The following is a 21,218-nucleotide window of genomic DNA, read 5'->3' on the forward strand; positions in this document are numbered from 1 at the left end:
GTGTGTGTGTGTGTGTGTGTGTGCGTGTGTGTGTGTGTGTGCGCGACGCACCCGTCGTGTGGCACTGAGTGTCGTACAGTACGACATTCTTTCTCCACCAGTTCAACTTTCAACTCGTCGTCAGGAAACTCTCCGAGCTCTTGGATCAGAGCCAAGTCTTCAGAGCGAAGACGAGACATCAAGAAGTTCTCGACGTCCAGAGGATCCACAGCCTCGTAGCTCGCCGGCTGAGACACACACCAGAGACACACATGAGTGACACACACATGAGACACACACCAGAGACACACATGAGTGACACACACCAGAGACACACATGAGAGACACACACCAGAGACACACATATGAGACACACATGAATGACATACATAAGAGACACACATGAGAGACACACACATGAGACACACATGAGTGACACACCAGAGACACACATGAGAGACACACACATGAGACAGACATGAGTGACACAATAATGAGTGACACACACATGAGAGACCCATGACACACACATGAGAGACACACACCAGAGACACACATGAGTGTCACACACATGAGAGACACACACCAGGGACACACATGAGTGACACACACATGAGAGACACACACCAGAGACACACGTGAGAGACACATGAGAGACACACACCAGAGACACACATGAGAGACACACACCAGAGACACACCAGAGACACACATGAGTGACACAATGAGTGACACACATGAGTGACACACACATGAGAGACACATGACACACACATGAGAGACACACACCAGAGACACACATGAGTGTCACACACATGAGAGACACACACCAGGGACACACATAGGTGACACACACATGAGAGACACACACCAGAGACACACGTGAGAGACACATGAGAGACACACACCAGGGACACACATGAGTGACACACACATGAGAGACACACACCAGAGACACACATGAGTGACACACCAGAGACACACACCAGAGACACACACATGAGAGACACACACCAGAGACACACACCAGAGACACACACGAGAGACACACACATGAGACAAACATGAGAGACACACAAATGAGAGACACACACCAGAGACACACATGAGTGACACACCAGAGACACACACCAAAGACACACACATGAGAGACACACACCAGAGACACACATGAGTGACACACACATGAGACACACATGAATGACATACATAAGAGACACACATGAGAGACACACCTGAGAGACACACATGAGAGACACACATAAGAGACACACACCAATGATACACAAAAGTGACACACACAAGTGATACACACCAGTGACACACACTAGTGATACACAAAAGTGACACACATCAGTGACACACATCAGTGACACACACACACACACACACACACACACACACACAAACACACAACAACCTTCAGATCATGAATATTTCAGGATCAAATCACAAACTTTCATCTATTTCAAGACAAACATCAAACGTTCACTGAAATATTTCCTTCGACGTCACGACTTCAGCTTCAGACGAACAAACGAAACTTCATCGATGATGATCTGAGCTCCATTGTTTGTCCTGAGTCACAGGTTCAAGTAGGTCAAAGGTCAACGTCATCAGATTGATGATCAATAACTCACCAACAACTTCATCTGAATAATTATTTAACCATTTGATAAATGTAACAACGTAAACAAGTTAAATACAATTATTTTAAAATAATTAATGTATTTATATTTTCCTGACATGAAGAGTGTGATTCTATTAATTATTTAAATTAATATTTATTTGTATCATCAGTTTATTTTATCAGTGAATTATTAAAAATATATCTGTTTGGCTCTTTAAAATAAATGTGTTTCTTTAATATTTTCTTCTTTAAAATATGTATTTTTATTTATAACTAGAATATTTAACATGTAGAGAAATAAACATAAATTAAATTAAATAAAATTTTAGATCATTATTTTAATCATCATTTATGATAGTTTTTTTATGATCATAGATTTTTATTTATAGATGTTTTTTCTAAACTTTTTTAACTTTATTAATTACTGAATAAACTTGAAAATATATATTGTTTTTCTTACGTTTACAATGTTGTGAGTGAAATAAATAAATAAATAAATAAAAACCATCAGTTCAATAAACACTGAAACAAAAACCAATGAAGAGACAAAAATACAAAATATTGTGAGCAGCGGGTCAGTCCCAGCTCCCCAGGGCAAGAGACAGGGGGAAAGGAGTGAAGAGATGAAGCTGCTGTGATTGACAGCTGTCAAGAACACGTCAAAGTTTCTTCTTCCTTCAGTCGCGAGCAGATGTCGTCAGAACAAGACGAGTCGCACGAACAAGAAACGAGAAGAAGAAGAAAAAACATAGTTTCTGCAACTTTGACTCGTTTAAAAACATTTGACTTTAAATCAAGAAAATCAACATGAATCAGAAAAAAATTGTTTAAATTCTAATAAATATTTAAAATGTTAAAATGATCAATTTAGTGTATTTATGAAAAACCTGAATAAAGTAAGGAATGATAAGAGTGGCATCATTTGGTAATTACTGTTAAAATAAATATAATAAAGAAAAAACTACATCAGAATTTTAGGGCGTTTTTATTCACACATTATTCATTTCTATTACTTTTTCTTTTTATGACTAATTTGTATTTTTTCGTTATTTGTTTACCGTAGAAAAAAAATTTAAAATAAAAGTTGAAAAAACAAAATAAGTGTATAAATCACACAATAATTTAAAGGGTTTCTATTTCTTATATTTTAGTTAAATCTATATTTATTCTATTTTTTTAATTCAAACAATATCTTTTTCTATTTTTACTTTGTGATGCAATAAAATATGTCTGCGAACAAATAAAAATTCAAATAGAAAAATGATTAGTTAAAATAAAAATACATTCATGTAAAGTTAGAAAGTATGTAGTTTAGAAAATAAAGCAAGAAAATATTTTTAAACATTTAATAAGAAATTATTTTTAATGAAGTTAAACTAGTTTGGTAGAATTTTAGGTTTTTTCTTCTTATATTTTCCGACTTATGTCAATAATTATTTATCTACAGATAAAGTTTTCATCCAACAAAGAACAAAGAAATTACAGCCGTGAAGGAAAAAAACAAAATAAATCAAAATGATATTAAACGTGAAATATAGTTAAACGTACATTAAAGTGAAAAGAACGAGTCTAGTGTTTAAATGATGAATAAACATTTGATAATAAATGTATTTTGATCAAACTCTTACTTTTCTTTTAAAAGTTATTTATCTTCATTATCAATAGTTTTAAACAAATAAGTTTATGAATAAACGTGTTTTTTGTTCAGATTATGCATGAAAATGTGTCATAAAAGGAGCTTCTTGAAGTTTGAAGTATTGACTCTAATATCGTTCAATAAAACACACAAAAGACACAACGCTAACGACACACACCGACGATCCAACCGAGTCGCACAAACTCACCGAGCAGCTCAACGTTCTCCGACAAAAGAGGAAGCTTCTAAAATGGAGGATGTGAGAAATGAACGTTTGTGATGAAAATCCTCCGAAAAAGCATCGAAGCGTCGAAGAGTTGGAGTCGAAAATAAAATGTCACTCGTTTGATTTTGGAGGAAACGAGCGACAGAAACCACAAGTTCATTCAGGAAGTGTCGACAACAAGGTGTCAGCGAACACATGCGGAAGTGACACGAGGTTGAAGAAACACAACACAACACAACACAACACAACACAACACAACACAACACAAACACACAAACACCGGGGAAAGATTTGACATGATTTGACACAAATACATGTTTCGATCGACACAAGTCGAAGAATCAAATGCAAACTTGACAATAAGTTGTGTATTTACTGTCATCTTCAATGTCAAGACTTGACACAACACATGCTCTGGGTTTAAAGTTACTATACGTTACTGCGGTTCTACGAGAGGTCGATAACGAGCCCGTTAGAGGGCGCAACACGTATAACGTAGACTCGAGGACGGACTGATGGTTCCACTAGACGTAACTCAGGTTCTATGAGAGGTCAATAACGAGCTTGTTAAAGGGCGCAGCACGTATGATGTAGACTCGAGGACGGACTGATGGTTCCACTAGACGTAACTCAGGTTCTATGAGAGGTCAATAACGAGCTTGTTAAAGGGCGCAGCACGTATGATGTAGACTCGAGGACGGACTGATGGTTCCACTAGACGTAACTCAGGTTCTATGAGAGGTCAATAACGAGCTTGTTAAAGGGCGCAGCATGTATTACGTAGACTTCGAGGACGAACTGATGGTTCCACTAGATGTAACTCAGGTTGTACGAGAGGTCGATATGAGTCCGTTAGAGGGCCCAGCACGTATGATGTAGACTCGAGGACGGACTGATGGTTCCACTAGATGTAACTCAGGTTCTATGAGAGGTCAATAACGAGCCTGTTAAAGGGCGCAGCACGTATGATGTAGACTCGAGGACGGACTGATGGTTCCACTAGACGTAACTCAGGTTCTATGAGAGGTTGATAACGAGCCCGTTAGAGGGCGCAGGACGTATGACGTAGACTTCGAGGACGAACTGATGGTTCCACTAGACGTAACTCAGGTTCTATGAGAGGTCGATATGAGTCCGTTAGAGGGCGCAGCATGTATGATATAGACTCGAGGATGGACTGATGGTTCCACTAGATGTAACTCAGGTTCTATGAGAGGTCGATAACGAGCCCGTTAGAGGGCGCAACACGTATAACGTAGACTCGAGGACGGACTGATGGTTCCACTAGACGTAACTCAGGTTCTATGAGAGGTCAATAACGAGCTTGTTAAAGGGCGCAGCACGTATGATGTAGACTCGAGGACGGACTGATGGTTCCACTAGACGTAACTCAGGTTCTATGAGAGGTCAATAACGAGCTTGTTAAAGGGCGCAGCACGTATGATGTAGACTCGAGGACGGACTGATGGTTCCACTAGACGTAACTCAGGTTCTATGAGAGGTCAATAACGAGCTTGTTAAAGGGCGCAGCATGTATTACGTAGACTTCGAGGACGAACTGATGGTTCCACTAGATGTAACTCAGGTTGTACGAGAGGTCGATATGAGTCCGTTAGAGGGCCCAGCACGTATGATGTAGACTCGAGGACGGACTGATGGTTCCACTAGATGTAACTCAGGTTCTATGAGAGGTCAATAACGAGCCTGTTAAAGGGCGCAGCACGTATGATGTAGACTCGAGGACGGACTGATGGTTCCACTAGACGTAACTCAGGTTCTATGAGAGGTTGATAACGAGCCCGTTAGAGGGCGCAGGACGTATGACGTAGACTTCGAGGACGAACTGATGGTTCCACTAGACGTAACTCAGGTTCTATGAGAGGTCGATATGAGTCCGTTAGAGGGCGCAGCATGTATGATATAGACTCGAGGATGGACTGATGGTTCCACTAGATGTAACTCAGGTTCTATGAGAGGTCGATAACGAGCCCGTTAGAGGGCGCAGCACGTATGACGTAGACTCGAGGACGGACTGATGGTTCCATCGTGTCATTATATTTTCATGTCATTTTGGTGCATTCTGGGAAAAAAACTTTTTTTTTCCAATTTAAAGAGAAGAATATTAAGAATATTTAATCCAAACCATGGATGAACCCTCGTGTTATCTCAGGGTCAATGTGACCCGGAGGCCCTAAAAAGACAAATGAGTTTGTGGTATCCCTTACTTGGGTCATTTTGACCCTGAGATAACGAATAAATGAATCATACGAAGAACATTCGGTTGCGTTTTTAAATATTTTTCAAATTTTTGTTTTCGAATATCTTTGATTGTATTAATTCAACATGTTTTGAATTAAGTTTATTTATTTATTCTCGCCTGATTTATTATACTTTATTTATTAGTAATAATATACGTGTTTAATTATGACCCTCCTGTGATCCCGTAGCGTCAAAAGCATTTTTAAATAATGAACTTTTATAAATACTAATGAAAAAAATGAAGCAAAAATAAATCTTTATTAATTTATTATATGTTTGTGACACAAAACATTGAGTTATTAACGATAAATTAGTTTGAAAAGAAATGAAAATAAATAAACGAGTGAACGAAGTGAGATCGACTACTTCTGTCTGGATGTGTCGCAGCAGCTTCGCGTTGGAAACGCTGAGAATGAAACTATGGTTCCAGAGATTACGGCATTAAAAAATCCCGGATCCCAAATCCTGGCATATTAAAGATTTGTTGGCTGTAATCCTCAAGGTAGGAACCACTGACCCACTTCTGCAGGTCTACGGATCATGGCGGTCTGAGCTCGTGGGTTTGAAGCTCAGAAGAGACTCAAAGTGACGGATGAGTGACGAGGAGATGGAACCGAACCGGAGGAACATCGGTTCACACGGGTTCCAGCCAGAGTGTCGCGGGTGCAAATCCCTGCTCGGGATTACAGAGCCTGGTCTGCAGGAACAAGTGCTCGGATTATGCAAGAAACTAATGACTTTTAATCTTTGGGAACATTTTCTGATGACAGTTCGAGAGAAAAGTGTCGAGTTCAGGACAGTCGTCCAAAAATACCTTTTATATCTTCATCCCTCAGGGATTTACGAGACGTAATACTTCCCAAGATGAGACTCACGTATCACGATACAAGGATATATAGTGATATATAGTGATACTATAGTAACAAGTATATATGTGTAGTATAGTCGAGTACTTGACTCTGTTGTTGTGATAGTGTAGTAACAAGTATATATGCGTAGTATTGTCTAGTACTTGACTCTAGTGTTGTGATAGTGTAGTGACAAGGATATATGTGTACTATTGTCGAGTACTTGACTCTGGTGTTGTGATAGTGTAGTAACAAGGATATATGTGTACTATTGTCGAGTACTTGACTCTAGTGTTGTGATAGTGTAGTAACAAGTATATATGTGTAGTATTGTCGAGTACTTGACTCTAGTGTTGTGATAGTGTAGTAACAAGGATATATGTGTAGTATTGTTGAGTACTTGACTCTGGTGTTTTGATAATGTAGTAACAATTATATATGTGTAGTATTGTCGAGAACTTGACTCTGGTGTTGTGATAGTGTAGTAACAAGGATATATGTGTAGTATTGTCGAGTACTTGACTCTGGTGTTGTGATAGTGTAGTAACAAGGATATATGTGTAGTATTGTCCAGTACTTAACTCGTGTTGTGATAGTGTAGTAACAAGGATATATGTGTAGTATTGTCAAGTACTTGACTCTGGTGTTGTGATAGTGTAGTAACAAGGATATATGTGTAGTATTGTCCAGTACTTGACTCGTGTTGTGATAGTGTAGTAACAAGGATATATGTGTAGTATTGTGGAGTACTTGACTCTGGTGTTGTGATAGTGTAGTAACAATTATATATGTGTAGTATTGTCGAGTACTTGACTTTGGGGTTGTGATAGTGTAGTAACAAGAATATATGGGTAGTATTGTCCAGTACTTGACTCTGGTGTTGTGATAGTGTAGTAACAAGTATATATGTGTAGTATTGTCCAGTACTTGACTCTGGTGTTGTAGTATTTACAGACCACATGACTCTTGACGAAGTCGTAACTGCTTTCATTTGTTTTCAAACCAAAATATGTCCAAAGCTTTAAAAGCTGCTGGACTCACTGTATCCTCTCGTCCTCAGTCATCATTCTTCCTTTAACTGTGGAGGACGTAACGACTGCTGCCATCTAGAGGCCGGAAGTTGAATTGCAACACAAACATGAAAAAATATTGAGATGCTATTTAATGTCAATAAATATGAATATTTTATTTTATTTACTCTTAAATATAAATACTGAATATATAAACCTTAACAAACTTTGATAAAAAAAAAAAAAGATTTTAAAGCCAAATAAATCCATCCTTTGATAAATAAAACTTGTAGTTCTAGTCTGGTTCGTGAGAAGGTTCAAGTCTGGTGTCTTTGGGGTCAAGGTCAGGTTTTTAAGTCCAAAGAACGTCCTTCACTTCCATCATGATCTCCTTCATCACCGTCTGGTATTCTGCTGCATCTGTACGCACACGTTTATCTGCTTCTTCCTTTGTTCTATTTCTGGAGTTGTGCTCGACCCACGAACGAGTGAACGAATAAAAGAGTGAGAAAGTGAGAGAGAGAGTGAGAGAGGGTGAGGGAGTGAGAGAGAGAGAGAGAGAGAGAGAGAGAGAGAGAGAGAGAGAGAGAGAGAGAGAGAGAGAGAGAGAGAGAGGGAGGGAGAGGGAGGGAGGGAGGGGGAGAGAGAGAGAGAGAGAGAGAGAGAGAGAGAGAGAGAGGGAGAGAGAGAGCGAGAGAGTGAACTCACCACCGTCAGGTTGGTGGAGGTGGAGACGGTCGAGTTGCTCCTGCTGTGATGGAGGTTCAGACTCCCACTGAAGTTTCTCCGAATCTCTGCCGAAGAATGTCTGGAAGAAGAAGTCGATCAAACTGTGAGACATTCAGAGACGAGACTGTTATCAACGTCTGTCACTTCTACTCCTTAACAAATATTTTATTATACATATATACATATATATATATATACAGATTATAATATTATCTTCCTTATAAAACAAAAACACATCTCATAGAAATATTTAGAAAAATGATTTTTCTGCAAATAAAAAACTTACATTTTCACAGATGTTTTCTAATAAATAATAAAAAAGATATTTTTATTTCACACATGTCACCTGATGCTGTTTTTTAAATAATAATAATAGTAAAAACAGGATTTTTTATGAGTTCAATACGTGCAGCAGGTTTATTAAAAAAAAAACAAAAAAAAAAACAAGAGCAATTTTCACTAAAAGAATCCAATAAATCAAACGTTGTTGTTTCTATTGTTGATTTTTGTGATCACAACAGAAAGAAAACACAAAACACATTGGATTCTTCGCTCAATCATAATTAGTAAAACATCAGAAAATACAATCATAACAATAGTATTTTTACTGAAAAAGCATCTTGTTTATTTAAAAAAAAAGCTACACATATTGAAAACAAGGAAAAAAAGTCTGTTTTTCTTCTTCCCGTTTTATTGTTCACAGGAGAATGAACAGAAGAAACACAGATCCTTCTTTTCCCTGATCTTGTAAAGAAAACTTTGTCAATAAAGAGAAAAAAAAGAATTGAAGAATTTCATATTTTTATTTATTTATCTTTCATTTGCTTAAATAAATGCGGATGTAATTAACACGAATGAAACACTTTTTAATCTGTAATTAATGTGTTTTTGTTTAAATAAAATAATAATAATATTAAATAATAAATAGTTTATTTGACACATTCGTTTTTTATTTCATATAAAATCAGGTGAATATTGTAAAAATGTTTTTTATTCCTTTAAGTCTTTTCATTAATTTATGTTGTTTATTGTCTTTATCATTAATTATTACAATTCATATTTCACTTTAATCATATTTTAACGATTTGTATTCTTTACACGCGGTTTCTTACTGTGTCCCAGCTACCTGGGGCAAAGGGTGGGGGGCGCACAGACAGACACACACACACACACATACAAGTCAAGGATTCAAACCCACAACAGTGTTTGTGACGCAGAAGTTTTATTATCAACTCGTCGTGAGTTAAAATAAAAAAACACCAACAACTGTTGACGTCTGAGAGTCAATGATGATTCAATCCGGCCGCAGGTCAAAGGTCACCCCACTCATATGTGGGTCACATTCCCAGCAGTCCTGCCCGAGGTCGGACTCGTCAAAGACCTGCCAGAGCTCGTGGTGACGGCGTCTCCAGCGATTATGAAGAAACTCACCGAGCAGACGAGAAGATCTCGACAAACACTTACATGAGTTTTAACGTTAAATTATATCATTTTATACTTTTACACGTCGTTGAAATAATGTCATGTTTCTACGACTTCAATCAAACAAGTGTGACTTTGTTTTTCTTACTCGTATCGTGACTTCAATCCAAACCATGTGTTCAGTCGTTTTAAAACCAGTTTGAGGTGAAAAGAAAAGTCAAGATTCAAATAAAAAATAAATAAAAAAAACTTGGTTGAAAACCAGTTGAACAGTTTTTGTTTATTTTACAACTTTCAGAATGTTATAAAAAACTCTGCAATACCTCTGACCTCCTGGTGGTGTCGCTGTTTAAAAGACACTTTGAGGTTAAAGGGTAGTTTTGTTTCGACAGAATAAATAAATAAATAAATCATTAAAAAAAAATGAACATTCATTCGATTTAACTGCATAACTATTCAATGTTTAGCTCCTTGGCAGAGGTATGCTCCATCGTTCCTTATTAGAAGATTCTAACAATATAAACTATTATGTGTTTATATATCTGATTTGAAGAAAAAAGAGTTGTTTAACTTCAAAATGTCATTTAATTGTTTTTAATTAAAAGATAAACGTCTAAAAATTGTACAAATACCCAGAAGACTGAACTGATTTATCCACCCTCTTATGATTGGCTGGCGCTGTGTTAGAACACGCCCCCCTCTTATGATTGGCTGGCGCTGTGTTAGAACACGCCCTCTCTCCTATGATTGGCCGGCTCTGTGTTAGAACACGCCTCCACCTTATGTTTTACTATCGAGACAAAAGAAAGTTTGACAGGAAGTTGGAGGCGTCAGAAATTAACTTTTTAAAGACATTTTGTTTGTTATTAATGTTTCATTAATGTTGGATGATAACAACACTAACGTAATATAAAATAAATAATAGTAAGAATTAAGAATTTTGACATTTACACGTAAAAAAAAATCCAAGTTTTGAAAACAAAACGATTTACATTGAGTCTCTGCAGTGAAGGAGGAGACCGACTGGAAAATACTGAACAATAACTAAATCAATTTATGATCAATTATAAAAGGTTTAGGGACAATTTTACCAACCAGTTTTAGTTCCACTATTGTGATCTTTTTAAATATAAATAATCTTTTTATTTTGAGATTTCAAATGAACATTAGATCTTTACTATTATTTGTTGACATATTCAAAGCTTTAGAAAAGAAAAATTAAGACATTTTAATACAATTTAAGGCTTTTTAGATTCATGAATGTTTTTCGTAATCTTCTGACGTGTAGTAAATGTTCTTCTCTCCAAGACTAAGTTAAGTCAAGTCAAGTTAAGTCATCATGACCCTGTTTTACACTTTATTACTTTATAAAGTTGCTCTGAAATCTGGACGAACGAGAGGTTACGAGAGTCCATTATGACGTAATAATGACTTCCGTGACTTGAGTCCCTTGGAGGTGGAGACCATTGATGACATGCGGTGACAAACCTCCATTCTTGACCAATAATAGCAGAGTGGGTGTGGATATCATCAACAAGATTTCATCTCCAAAAATCAAAGTATTTTCAGTGGGCGGAGCTTAAGATAATTTTCTGTCTGTTTTATGTCAATATTTCAATTAAAAGATAGTTTTGTACAAACACACACTGATGATACAATAGAGTCACACATCACAACAACACACACACACTAATGATACAATAGAGTCACACATCACAACAACACACACACTGATGATACAATAGAGTCACACATCACAACAACACACACACACTGATGATACAATAGAGTCACACATCACAACAACACACACACACACTGATGATACAATAGAGTCACACATCACAACAACAAACGCACAAACACACTTAAACACACACACAAATACACATTTAACACACATAAATTTTTTTAAAACATTTTAAAAAAATACACACTTAGGGGTCTATAACGAATCACAACAAGTGTGAAGCTCGTAATTCTCTGCATGAACCTGAGTGTGTTGAGTGTGTTGAGTGTGTTGAGTGTGTTGAGTGTGTTGAGTGTGTTGAGTGTGTTGAGTGTGTTGAGTGTGTTGAGTGTGTTGAGTGTGTTGAGTGTGTTGAGTGTGTTGAGTGTGTTGTGCAGACGAGCAGCAAGAGAAGCTTCAGTCAGTGTAGACTCTTGTAAACACGAACAGCATCTGTCGTTCTCTTCATGTGTCGTTACAAGAAGACAGAGATGTTTGCAGCAACTAAACAATCCAACATGTGTTGTTGCAGCGAGAGGTTTTCTCTGTCAATGAAAGCAAAGAAGATTCAATGATGTCCTCACTCGTCCCTACGATGTCCTCGCTCGACTAAATGTCCTCGCTCGACTATATGTCCTCGCTCGTCTCTACGATGTCCCCCCTCGACTAAATGTCCTCGCTCGACTATATGTCCTCGCTCGTCTCTACGATGTCCCCCCTCGACTAAATGTCCTCGCTCGACTATATGTCCTCGCTCGTCTCTACGATGTCCCCCCTCGACTAAATGTCCTCGCTCGACTATATGTCCTCGCTCGTCTCTATGTCCTCGCTCGTCTCTACGATGTCCCCCCTCGACTAAATGTCCTCGCTCGACTATATGTCCTCGCTCGACTATATGTCCTCGCTCGACTATATGTCCTCGCTCGTCTATATGTCCTCGCTCGTCTCTACGATGTCCCCCCTCGACTAAATGTCCTCGCTCGTCTATATGTCCTCGCTCGTCTATATGTCCTCGCTCGACTATATGTCCTCGCTCGACTATATGTCCTCGCTCGTCTATATGTCCTCGCTCGTCTCTACGATGTCCCCCCTCGACTAAATGTCCTCGCTCGACTATATGTCCTCGCTCGTCTCTATGTCCTCGCTCGTCTCTACGATGTCCCCCCTCGACTAAATGTCCTCGCTCGACTATATGTCCTCGCTCGACTATATGTCCTCGCTCGACTATATGTCCTCGCTCGTCTATATGTCCTCGCTCGTCTCTACGATGTCCCCCCTCGACTAAATGTCCTCGCTCGTCTATATGTCCTCGCTCGTCTATATGTCCTCGCTCGTCTCTACGATGTCCCCCCTCGACTAAATGTCCTCGCTTGACTATATGTCCTCGCTCGTCTCTACGATGTCCTCGCTCGTCTCTACGATGTCCCCCCTCGACTAAATGTCCTCGCTCGACTATATGTCCTCGCTCGTCTATATGTCCTCGCTCGTCTCTACGATGTCCCCCCTCGACTAAATGTCCTCGCTCGACTATATGTCCTCGCTCGTCCCTACGATGTCCTCCCTCGACTAAATGTCCTCGCTCGACTATATGTCCTCGCTCGTCTATATGTCCTCGCTCGTCTCTACGATGTCCCCCCTCGACTAAATGTCCTCGCTCGTCTATATGTCCTCGCTCGTCTATATGTCCTCGCTCGTCTCTACGATGTCCCCCCTCGACTAAATGTCCTCGCTCGACTATATGTCCTCGCTCGTCTATATGTCCTCGCTCGTCTCTACGATGTCCCCCCTCGACTAAATGTCCTCGCTCGTCTATATGTCCTCGCTCGTCTATATGTCCTCGCTCGTCTCTACGATGTCCCCCCTCGACTAAATGTCCTCGCTCGACTATATGTCCTCGCTCGTCCCTACGATGTCCTCCCTCGACTAAATGTCCTCGCTCGTCTATATGTCCTCGCTCGTCCCTACGATGTCCTCCCTCGACTAAATGTCCTCGCTCGTCTATATGTCCTCGCTCGTCTATATGTCCTCGCTCGTCTCTACGATGTCCCCCCTCGACTAAATGTCCTCGCTCGACTATATGTCCTCGCTCGTCCCTACGATGTCCTCCCTCGACTAAATGTCCTCGCTCGACTATATGTCCTCGCTCGTCTCTATGTCCTCGCTCGTCTCTACGATGTCCTCGCTCGTCTCTACGATGTCCTCGCTCGTCTCATTCCTGGAATACTCACGTGTTTGGAAGTATTTCAGTGTCATCAGAACATTTCTGATGTTGAAACTTTATTTATTTATAAGTTTCCTCTAATGAACATTCATTTCATTTATGTATTTCATTTATATAAAAAAGTTCAAACCAAAACCAAGTTTCAACATTTGAACCGTAATCGATCAGTATTGTGATATCACTGATGTTCTTCCAAACTTCAACTTGCTGAGGAATATTTCAACCTTCAACCTTTTTTCTTCTTCTCTCTCAACTGATCAACATCTTTGCCTTTTGGCTCAGCTCATTCTTCCCCCGGGACAATCATAATCCACCTGAGAAGTCCTTCCTTCACTCGTGAACAAGACCATGACTTCTTCCTAACCTGGATTAGCAAAGATGTCGAGTCATGGAACTTAAAAACCCTCCAGAGAAAACTCAGTGAAGGTTCTATAAACAGAACCAGAGAGTTGTTTCGTCAGATGATAAAAGGTTAAAGTTCATGTTGGTGTTTTGAGGTTGAGACGAGGATCATAGATGGATGTCGACGGTTCGACAGGAGACAGTTTGTAAAAGTACGGATAGGTTTGAGATCCTTGTGTATCGATGCATGAAGTCGCAGTAAAACTATAGAAAATTGTAATTTCTGAGGAATAACTATTTATTATTTAACTTCTTTGAGTCATTAAAGATATTTTTTCTTTCTTTTATTTGTCCTTTTTTTGGGGGAACATTTTTGCAAGTGTTTTATATCACATTTACAAATACAATGTATTCAAGATCTAATTTAAAACAACAAAGTAACAAGTATTTTATGATTTAATTACTTCACTTCATTTTGCATTTGACCTTTTTTACTATAAAATATGTAATGTGTTTTTTTTTCATAAAGATTTATACATTAAATGAATGAAAAATTGATAAAAGACAGTTTCAGCTTATTTTATAATGCCTTTTATTCTATTTTTTTTCAATGTTTTCCATCATATTAAAGCTTCTTTTGTTCATCCCTTCTTCATTCTAGCTTGACGGTCCCTAACACCAGTAATTTATTGTGGCCCCTGAGGAAGTTTCATTCCCTCCATGATTCAAACAATCGTCGACTGATCATCATTGAAAGAATTTGAGTTGTTGAACTGACACGATGAAGATAATCACTGATAAACATCTGAAGGTTCGGATCCAGTCGTCCACAGAGAGAAGGAAGGATCGTGGCAGACGTCGGCGGCGTTGAACCGGCAGCTTCAGAAGTGGTTTCAGACAATTTCGGGGCCTCGTTGTCGCCCGGGGTCTGAGAATGACCGTCGTGGTTTTTCCACGAAAAGACTCGGTCAGATGATGTGGAGCTAAAATAGAAGGACGACGCCGGCGAGGGAAGAAAATAAGCATGTGCTGCCTTTGAGCAAGACACAGATGCTGCAGGTCTGGACAGAAACACCCGAGGATTTGTTTCACAGTCGTGGTCTCTTGACGAGCGTCGACACACACACACACACACACACACACACACGTTACACACAATCAGTCTTTGAGCCGCACAAACAACACAAACTGTGTGTGTTGAAGAAGTGTATCGATGGACAGACATGACGCAGACGAGAGAAGATTTTCATCTCCAGTCTGTGTTGAACATAAGCGTCGAAATCAATGTAGATTTATTTTTATTTTCTTGAAGTTCATTATGAAGATGTAAGTTTTTAATAAAGTTTAAGAAAATATCCAAATCTTATTTTTCCCACAATAAGTGTTATTATTCAACAGCACAAATTTCTTCATTGCATTTGTGTTGCAATTAAACTCCCAGCCACTAGATGGCGGCAGTCGTTATGTCCTCCTCAGCTCAAGGAAAAATGATGACTGAGGACGAGAGGATACAGTGAGTCCAGCAGCTTTTAAAGATGATGTTTGGACATATTTTGGTTTGAAAACAAATGAAAGAAGTTACGACTTCGTCAAGAGTCATGTGGTCTGTAAATACTACAACACCAGAGTCAAGTACTGGACAATACTACACATATATACTTGTTACTACACTATCACAACACCAGAGTCAAGTACTGGACAATACTACACATATACGTATACTTGTTACTACACTATCACAACACCAGAGTTAAGTACTCGAAAATACTACACATATATACTTGTTACTGCACTATCACAACACCAGAGTCAAGTACTGGACAATACTACACATATATACTTGTTACTACACTATCACAACACCAGAGTCAAGTACTGGACAATACTACACATATATACTTGTTACTACACTATCACAACACCAGAGTCAAGTACTGGACAATACTACACATATATAACTGTTACTACACTATCACAACACCAGAGTCAAGTACTGGACAATACTACACATACGTATATACTTGTTGCTACACTATCACAACACCAGAGTCAAGTACTGGACAATACTACACATATATACTTGTTACTACACTATCACAACACCAGAGTCAAGTACTGGACAATACTACACATATATACTTGTTACTACACTATCACAACACCAGAGTCAAGTACTGGACAATACTACACATATATACTTGTTACTACACTATCACAACACCAGAGTCAAGTACTGGACAATACTACACATATATCCTTGTTACTACACTATCACAACGCCAGAGTCAAGTACTGGACAATACTACACATATATACTTGTTACTACACTATCACAACACCAGAGTCAAGTACTGGACAATACTACACATATATACTTGTTACTACACTATCACAACACCAGAGTCAAGTACTGGACAATACTACACATATATACTTGTTACTACACTATCACAACACCAGAGTCAAGTACTGGACAATACTACACATATATACTTGTTACTACACTATCACAACACCAGAGTCAAGTACTGGACAATACTACACATATATACTTGTTACTACACTATCACAACACCAGAGTCAAGTACTGGACAATACTACACATATATCCTTGTTACTACACTATCACAACACCAGAGTCAAGTACTCGAAAATACTACACATATATCCTATCCATGTATTGTGATACGCATCAACACAATTTTCACAAACACAAGTCTACTTAAGTTCATAGATATAAAAACAACAAAAAAAGCACTGAGACAACGCACACATCCACCAAGGAGTTAAGGTTAAGTTAGAACTTTATTGATCTCTATTGAAATTGTTTTTTTTCCCAATTAGCCACAGCAATACAGCAGTTATTCATAAAAATAAGAACAAAGACAAATACAGAAAGAACAAGATGATCCAATAATAAAAGTCTTAAGATAAAGAACATAGATCACAGAAAAATAATAAAGACAAAGTTATGAGTCTTCAAAGTTAGCGATCTTAGCTAGCAACGCTCAAATGAAAGACAACAAACCAAAGTCACATAATTGGATTAAGTTGCTGGTGCAGCAGCAGTTTGAAGCCATACAAGTGACTTAACCTTCAGTGAAAAACACCATCATCTTCATCATCATCATCATCATCATCACCTTCATCTTCATCATCGTTTTCATCTTTATCATCATCATCATATGTTGTTGATCCAGATGTGTGATCATCATTAATGCCATGTTGTTGATCCAGATGTGTGATCATCATTAATGTTATGTTGTTGATCCAGATGTGTGATCACCATTAATGTTATGTTGTTGATCCAGATGTGTGATCATCATGAATGTCATGTCGTTGATCCAGATGTGTGATCATCATGAATGTCATGTCATTGATCCAGATGTGTGATCATCATGAATGTTATGTTGTTGATCCAGATGTGTGATCACCATTAATGTTATGTTGTTGATCCAGATGTGTGATCATCATTAATGTTGTGTTGTTGATCCAGATGTGTGATCATCATGAATGTCATGTCGTTGATCCAGATGTGTGATCATCATGAATGTCATGTTGTTGATCCAGATGTGTGATCATTATTAATGTTGTGTTGTTGATCCAGATGTGTGATCATCATAATTTCATGTTTTTGATCCAGATGTGTGATCATCATTATTGTCATGTTGTTGATCCAGATGTGTGATCATCATAATGTCATGTTGTTGATCCAGATGTGTGATCATCATTAATGACATGTTGTTGATCCAGATGTGTGATCATCATAATGTCATGTTGTTGATCCAGATGTGTGATCATCATTAATGACATGTTGTTGATCCAGATGTGTGATCATCATAATGTTGTTTCGTTGATCCAGATGTGTGACCATCAGTAATGTTGTGTTGTTGATCCAGATGTGTGATCATCATGAATGTTGTGTTGTTGATCCAGATGTGTGACCATCATTAATGACATGTTGTTGATCCAGATGTGTGATCATCATTAATATCATGTTGTTGATCCAGATGTGTGATCATCATTAATGTCATGCTGTTGATCCAGATGTGTGATCATCATTAATGTCATGTCGTTGATCCAGATGTGTGATCATCATTAATGTCATGTTGTTGATCCAGATGTGTGATCATCATAATGTCGTGTCGTTGACCCAGATGTGTGATCATCATTAATGTCGTGTCGTTGATCCAGATGTGTGACCATCGTTATTGTCATGTCGTTGATCCAGATGTGTGACCATCATTAATGACATGTTGTTGATCCAGATGTGTGATCATCATTAATATCATGTTGTTGATCCAGATGTGTGATCATCATTAATGTCATGCTGTTGATCCAGATGTCTGATCATCATTAATGTCATGTCGTTGATCCAGATGTGTGATCATCATTAATGTCATGTTGTTGATCCAGATGTGTGATCATCATAATGTCGTGTCGTTGACCCAGATGTGTGATCATCATTAATGTCGTGTCGTTGATCCAGATGTGTGACCATCGTTATTGTCATGTCGTTGATCCAGATGTGTGACCATCATTAATGTCGTGTCGTTGATCCAGATGTGTGACCATCATTAATGTCATGTCGTTGATCCAGATGTGTGACCATCATTAATGTCATGTCGTTGATCCAGATGTGTGACCATCATTAATGTTATGTTGTTGATCCAGATGTGTGATCATCATGAATGTCATGTCGTTGATCCAGATGTGTGATCATCATGAATGTCATGTCATTGATCCAGATGTGTGATCATCATGAATGTTATGTTGTTGATCCAGATGTGTGATCACCATTAATGTTATGTTGTTGATCCAGATGTGTGATCATCATTAATGTCGTGTTGTTGATCCAGATGTGTGATCATCATGAATGTCATGTCGTTGATCCAGATGTGTGATCATCATGAATGTCATGTTGTTGATCCAGATGTGTGATCATTATTAATGTTGTGTTGTTGATCCAGATGTGTGATCATCATAATTTCATGTTGTTGATCCAGATGTGTGATCATCATTATTGTCATGTTGTTGATCCAGATGTGTGATCATCATAATGTCATGTTGTTGATCCAGATGTGTGATCATCATTAATGACATGTTGTTGATCCAGATGTGTGATCATCATAATGTCATGTTGTTGATCCAGATGTGTGATCATCATTAATGACATGTTGTTGATCCAGATGTGTGATCATCATAATGTTGTGTCGTTGATCCAGATGTGTGACCATCAGTAATGTTGTGTTGTTGATCCAGATGTGTGATCATCATGAATGTTGTGTTGTTGATCCAGATGTGTGACCATCATTAATGACATGTTGTTGATCCAGATGTGTGATCATCATTAATATCATGTTGTTGATCCAGATGTGTGATCATCATTAATGTCATGCTGTTGATCCAGATGTCTGATCATCATTAATGTCATGTCGTTGATCCAGATGTGTGATCATCATTAATGTCATGTTGTTGATCCAGATGTGTGATCATCATAATGTCGTGTCGTTGACCCAGATGTGTGATCATCATTAATGTCGTGTCGTTGATCCAGATGTGTGACCATCGTTATTGTCATGTCGTTGATCCAGATGTTTGACCATCATTAATGTCGTGTCGTTGATCCAGATGTGTGACCATCATTAATGTCATGTCGTTGATCCAGATGTGTGACCATCATTAATGTCATGTCGTTGATCCAGATGTGTGACCATCATTAATGTCGTGTCGTTGATCCAGATGTGTGATCATCATTAATATCATGTTGTTGATCCAGATGTGTGATCATCATTAATGTCATGCTGTTGATCCAGATGTCTGATCATCATTAATGTCATGTCGTTGATCCAGATGTGTGATCATCATTAATGTCATGTTGTTGATCCAGATGTGTGATCATCATAATGTCGTGTCGTTGACCCAGATGTGTGATCATCATTAATGTCGTGTCGTTGATCCAGATGTGTGACCATCGTTATTGTCATGTCGTTGATCCAGATGTGTGACCATCATTAATGTCGTGTCGTTGATCCAGATGTGTGACCATCATTAATGTCATGTCGTTGATCCAGATGTGTGACCATCATTAATGTCATGTCGTTGATCCAGATGTGTGACCATCATTAATGTTATGTTGTTGATCCAGATGTGTGATCATCATGAATGTCATGTCGTTGATCCAGATGTGTGATCATCATGAATGTCATGTCATTGATCCAGATGTGTGATCATCATGAATGTTATGTTGTTGATCCAGATGTGTGATCACCATTAATGTTATGTTGTTGATCCAGATGTGTGATCATCATTAATGTCGTGTTGTTGATCCAGATGTGTGATCATCATGAATGTCATGTCGTTGATCCAGATGTGTGATCATCATGAATGTCATGTTGTTGATCCAGATGTGTGATCATTATTAATGTTGTGTTGTTGATCCAGATGTGTGATCATCATAATTTCATGTTGTTGATCCAGATGTGTGATCATCATTATTGTCATGTTGTTGATCCAGATGTGTGATCATCATAATGTCATGTTGTTGATCCAGATGTGTGATCATCATTAATGACATGTTGTTGATCCAGATGTGTGATCATCATAATGTCATGTTGTTGATCCAGATGTGTGATCATCATTAATGACATGTTGTTGATCCAGATGTGTGATCATCATAATGTTGTGTCGTTGATCCAGATGTGTGACCATCAGTAATGTTGTGTTGTTGATCCAGATGTGTGATCATCATGAATGTTGTGTTGTTGATCCAGATGTGTGACCATCATTAATGACATGTTGTTGATCCAGATGTGTGATCATCATTAATATCATGTTGTTGATCCAGATGTGTGATCATCATTAATGTCATGCTGTTGATCCAGATGTCTGATCATCATTAATGTCATGTCGTTGATCCAGATGTGTGATCATCATTAATGTCATGTTGTTGATCCAGATGTGTGATCATCATAATGTCGTGTCGTTGACCCAGATGTGTGATCATCATTAATGTCGTGTCGTTGATCCAGATGTGTGACCATCGTTATTGTCATGTCGTTGATCCAGATGTTTGACCATCATTAATGTCGTGTCGTTGATCCAGATGTGTGACCATCATTAATGTCATGTCGTTGATCCAGATGTGTGACCATCATTAATGTCATGTCGTTGATCCAGATGTGTGA

The 21,218-nt window shown here is 38.4% G+C and overlaps 1 protein-coding gene across 5 annotated transcripts in view; it reads right to left on the reverse strand.

The window, feature by feature from the left end:
• Window positions 1–21,218, reverse strand: part of dock8 (dedicator of cytokinesis 8) — a 90,501-nt gene that overhangs the window by 59,935 nt on the left and 9,348 nt on the right. For 4 of the 5 annotated variants that reach the window (XM_087811878.1, XM_087811869.1, XM_087811859.1 and 1 more), the window contains exons 2-3: window positions 8,297–8,396; window positions 52–227 (exon numbers count right to left, since the gene is read on the reverse strand). In XM_087811878.1, coding sequence (XP_087668004.1) covers window positions 52–227; window positions 8,297–8,396 — 276 coding nt within the window. Of the gene's footprint in view, window positions 1–51; window positions 228–3,453; window positions 3,604–8,296; window positions 8,397–21,218 lie in introns of those variants that run through there. The other variant, XM_087811894.1, reaches the window with a different exon arrangement.

This window comes from Callionymus lyra, chromosome 1 (genome assembly GCF_982586985.1).
Source record: "Callionymus lyra chromosome 1, fCalLyr1.hap1.1, whole genome shotgun sequence".
In the NCBI taxonomy this organism is placed as follows: domain Eukaryota; kingdom Metazoa; phylum Chordata; class Actinopteri; order Syngnathiformes; family Callionymidae; genus Callionymus; species Callionymus lyra.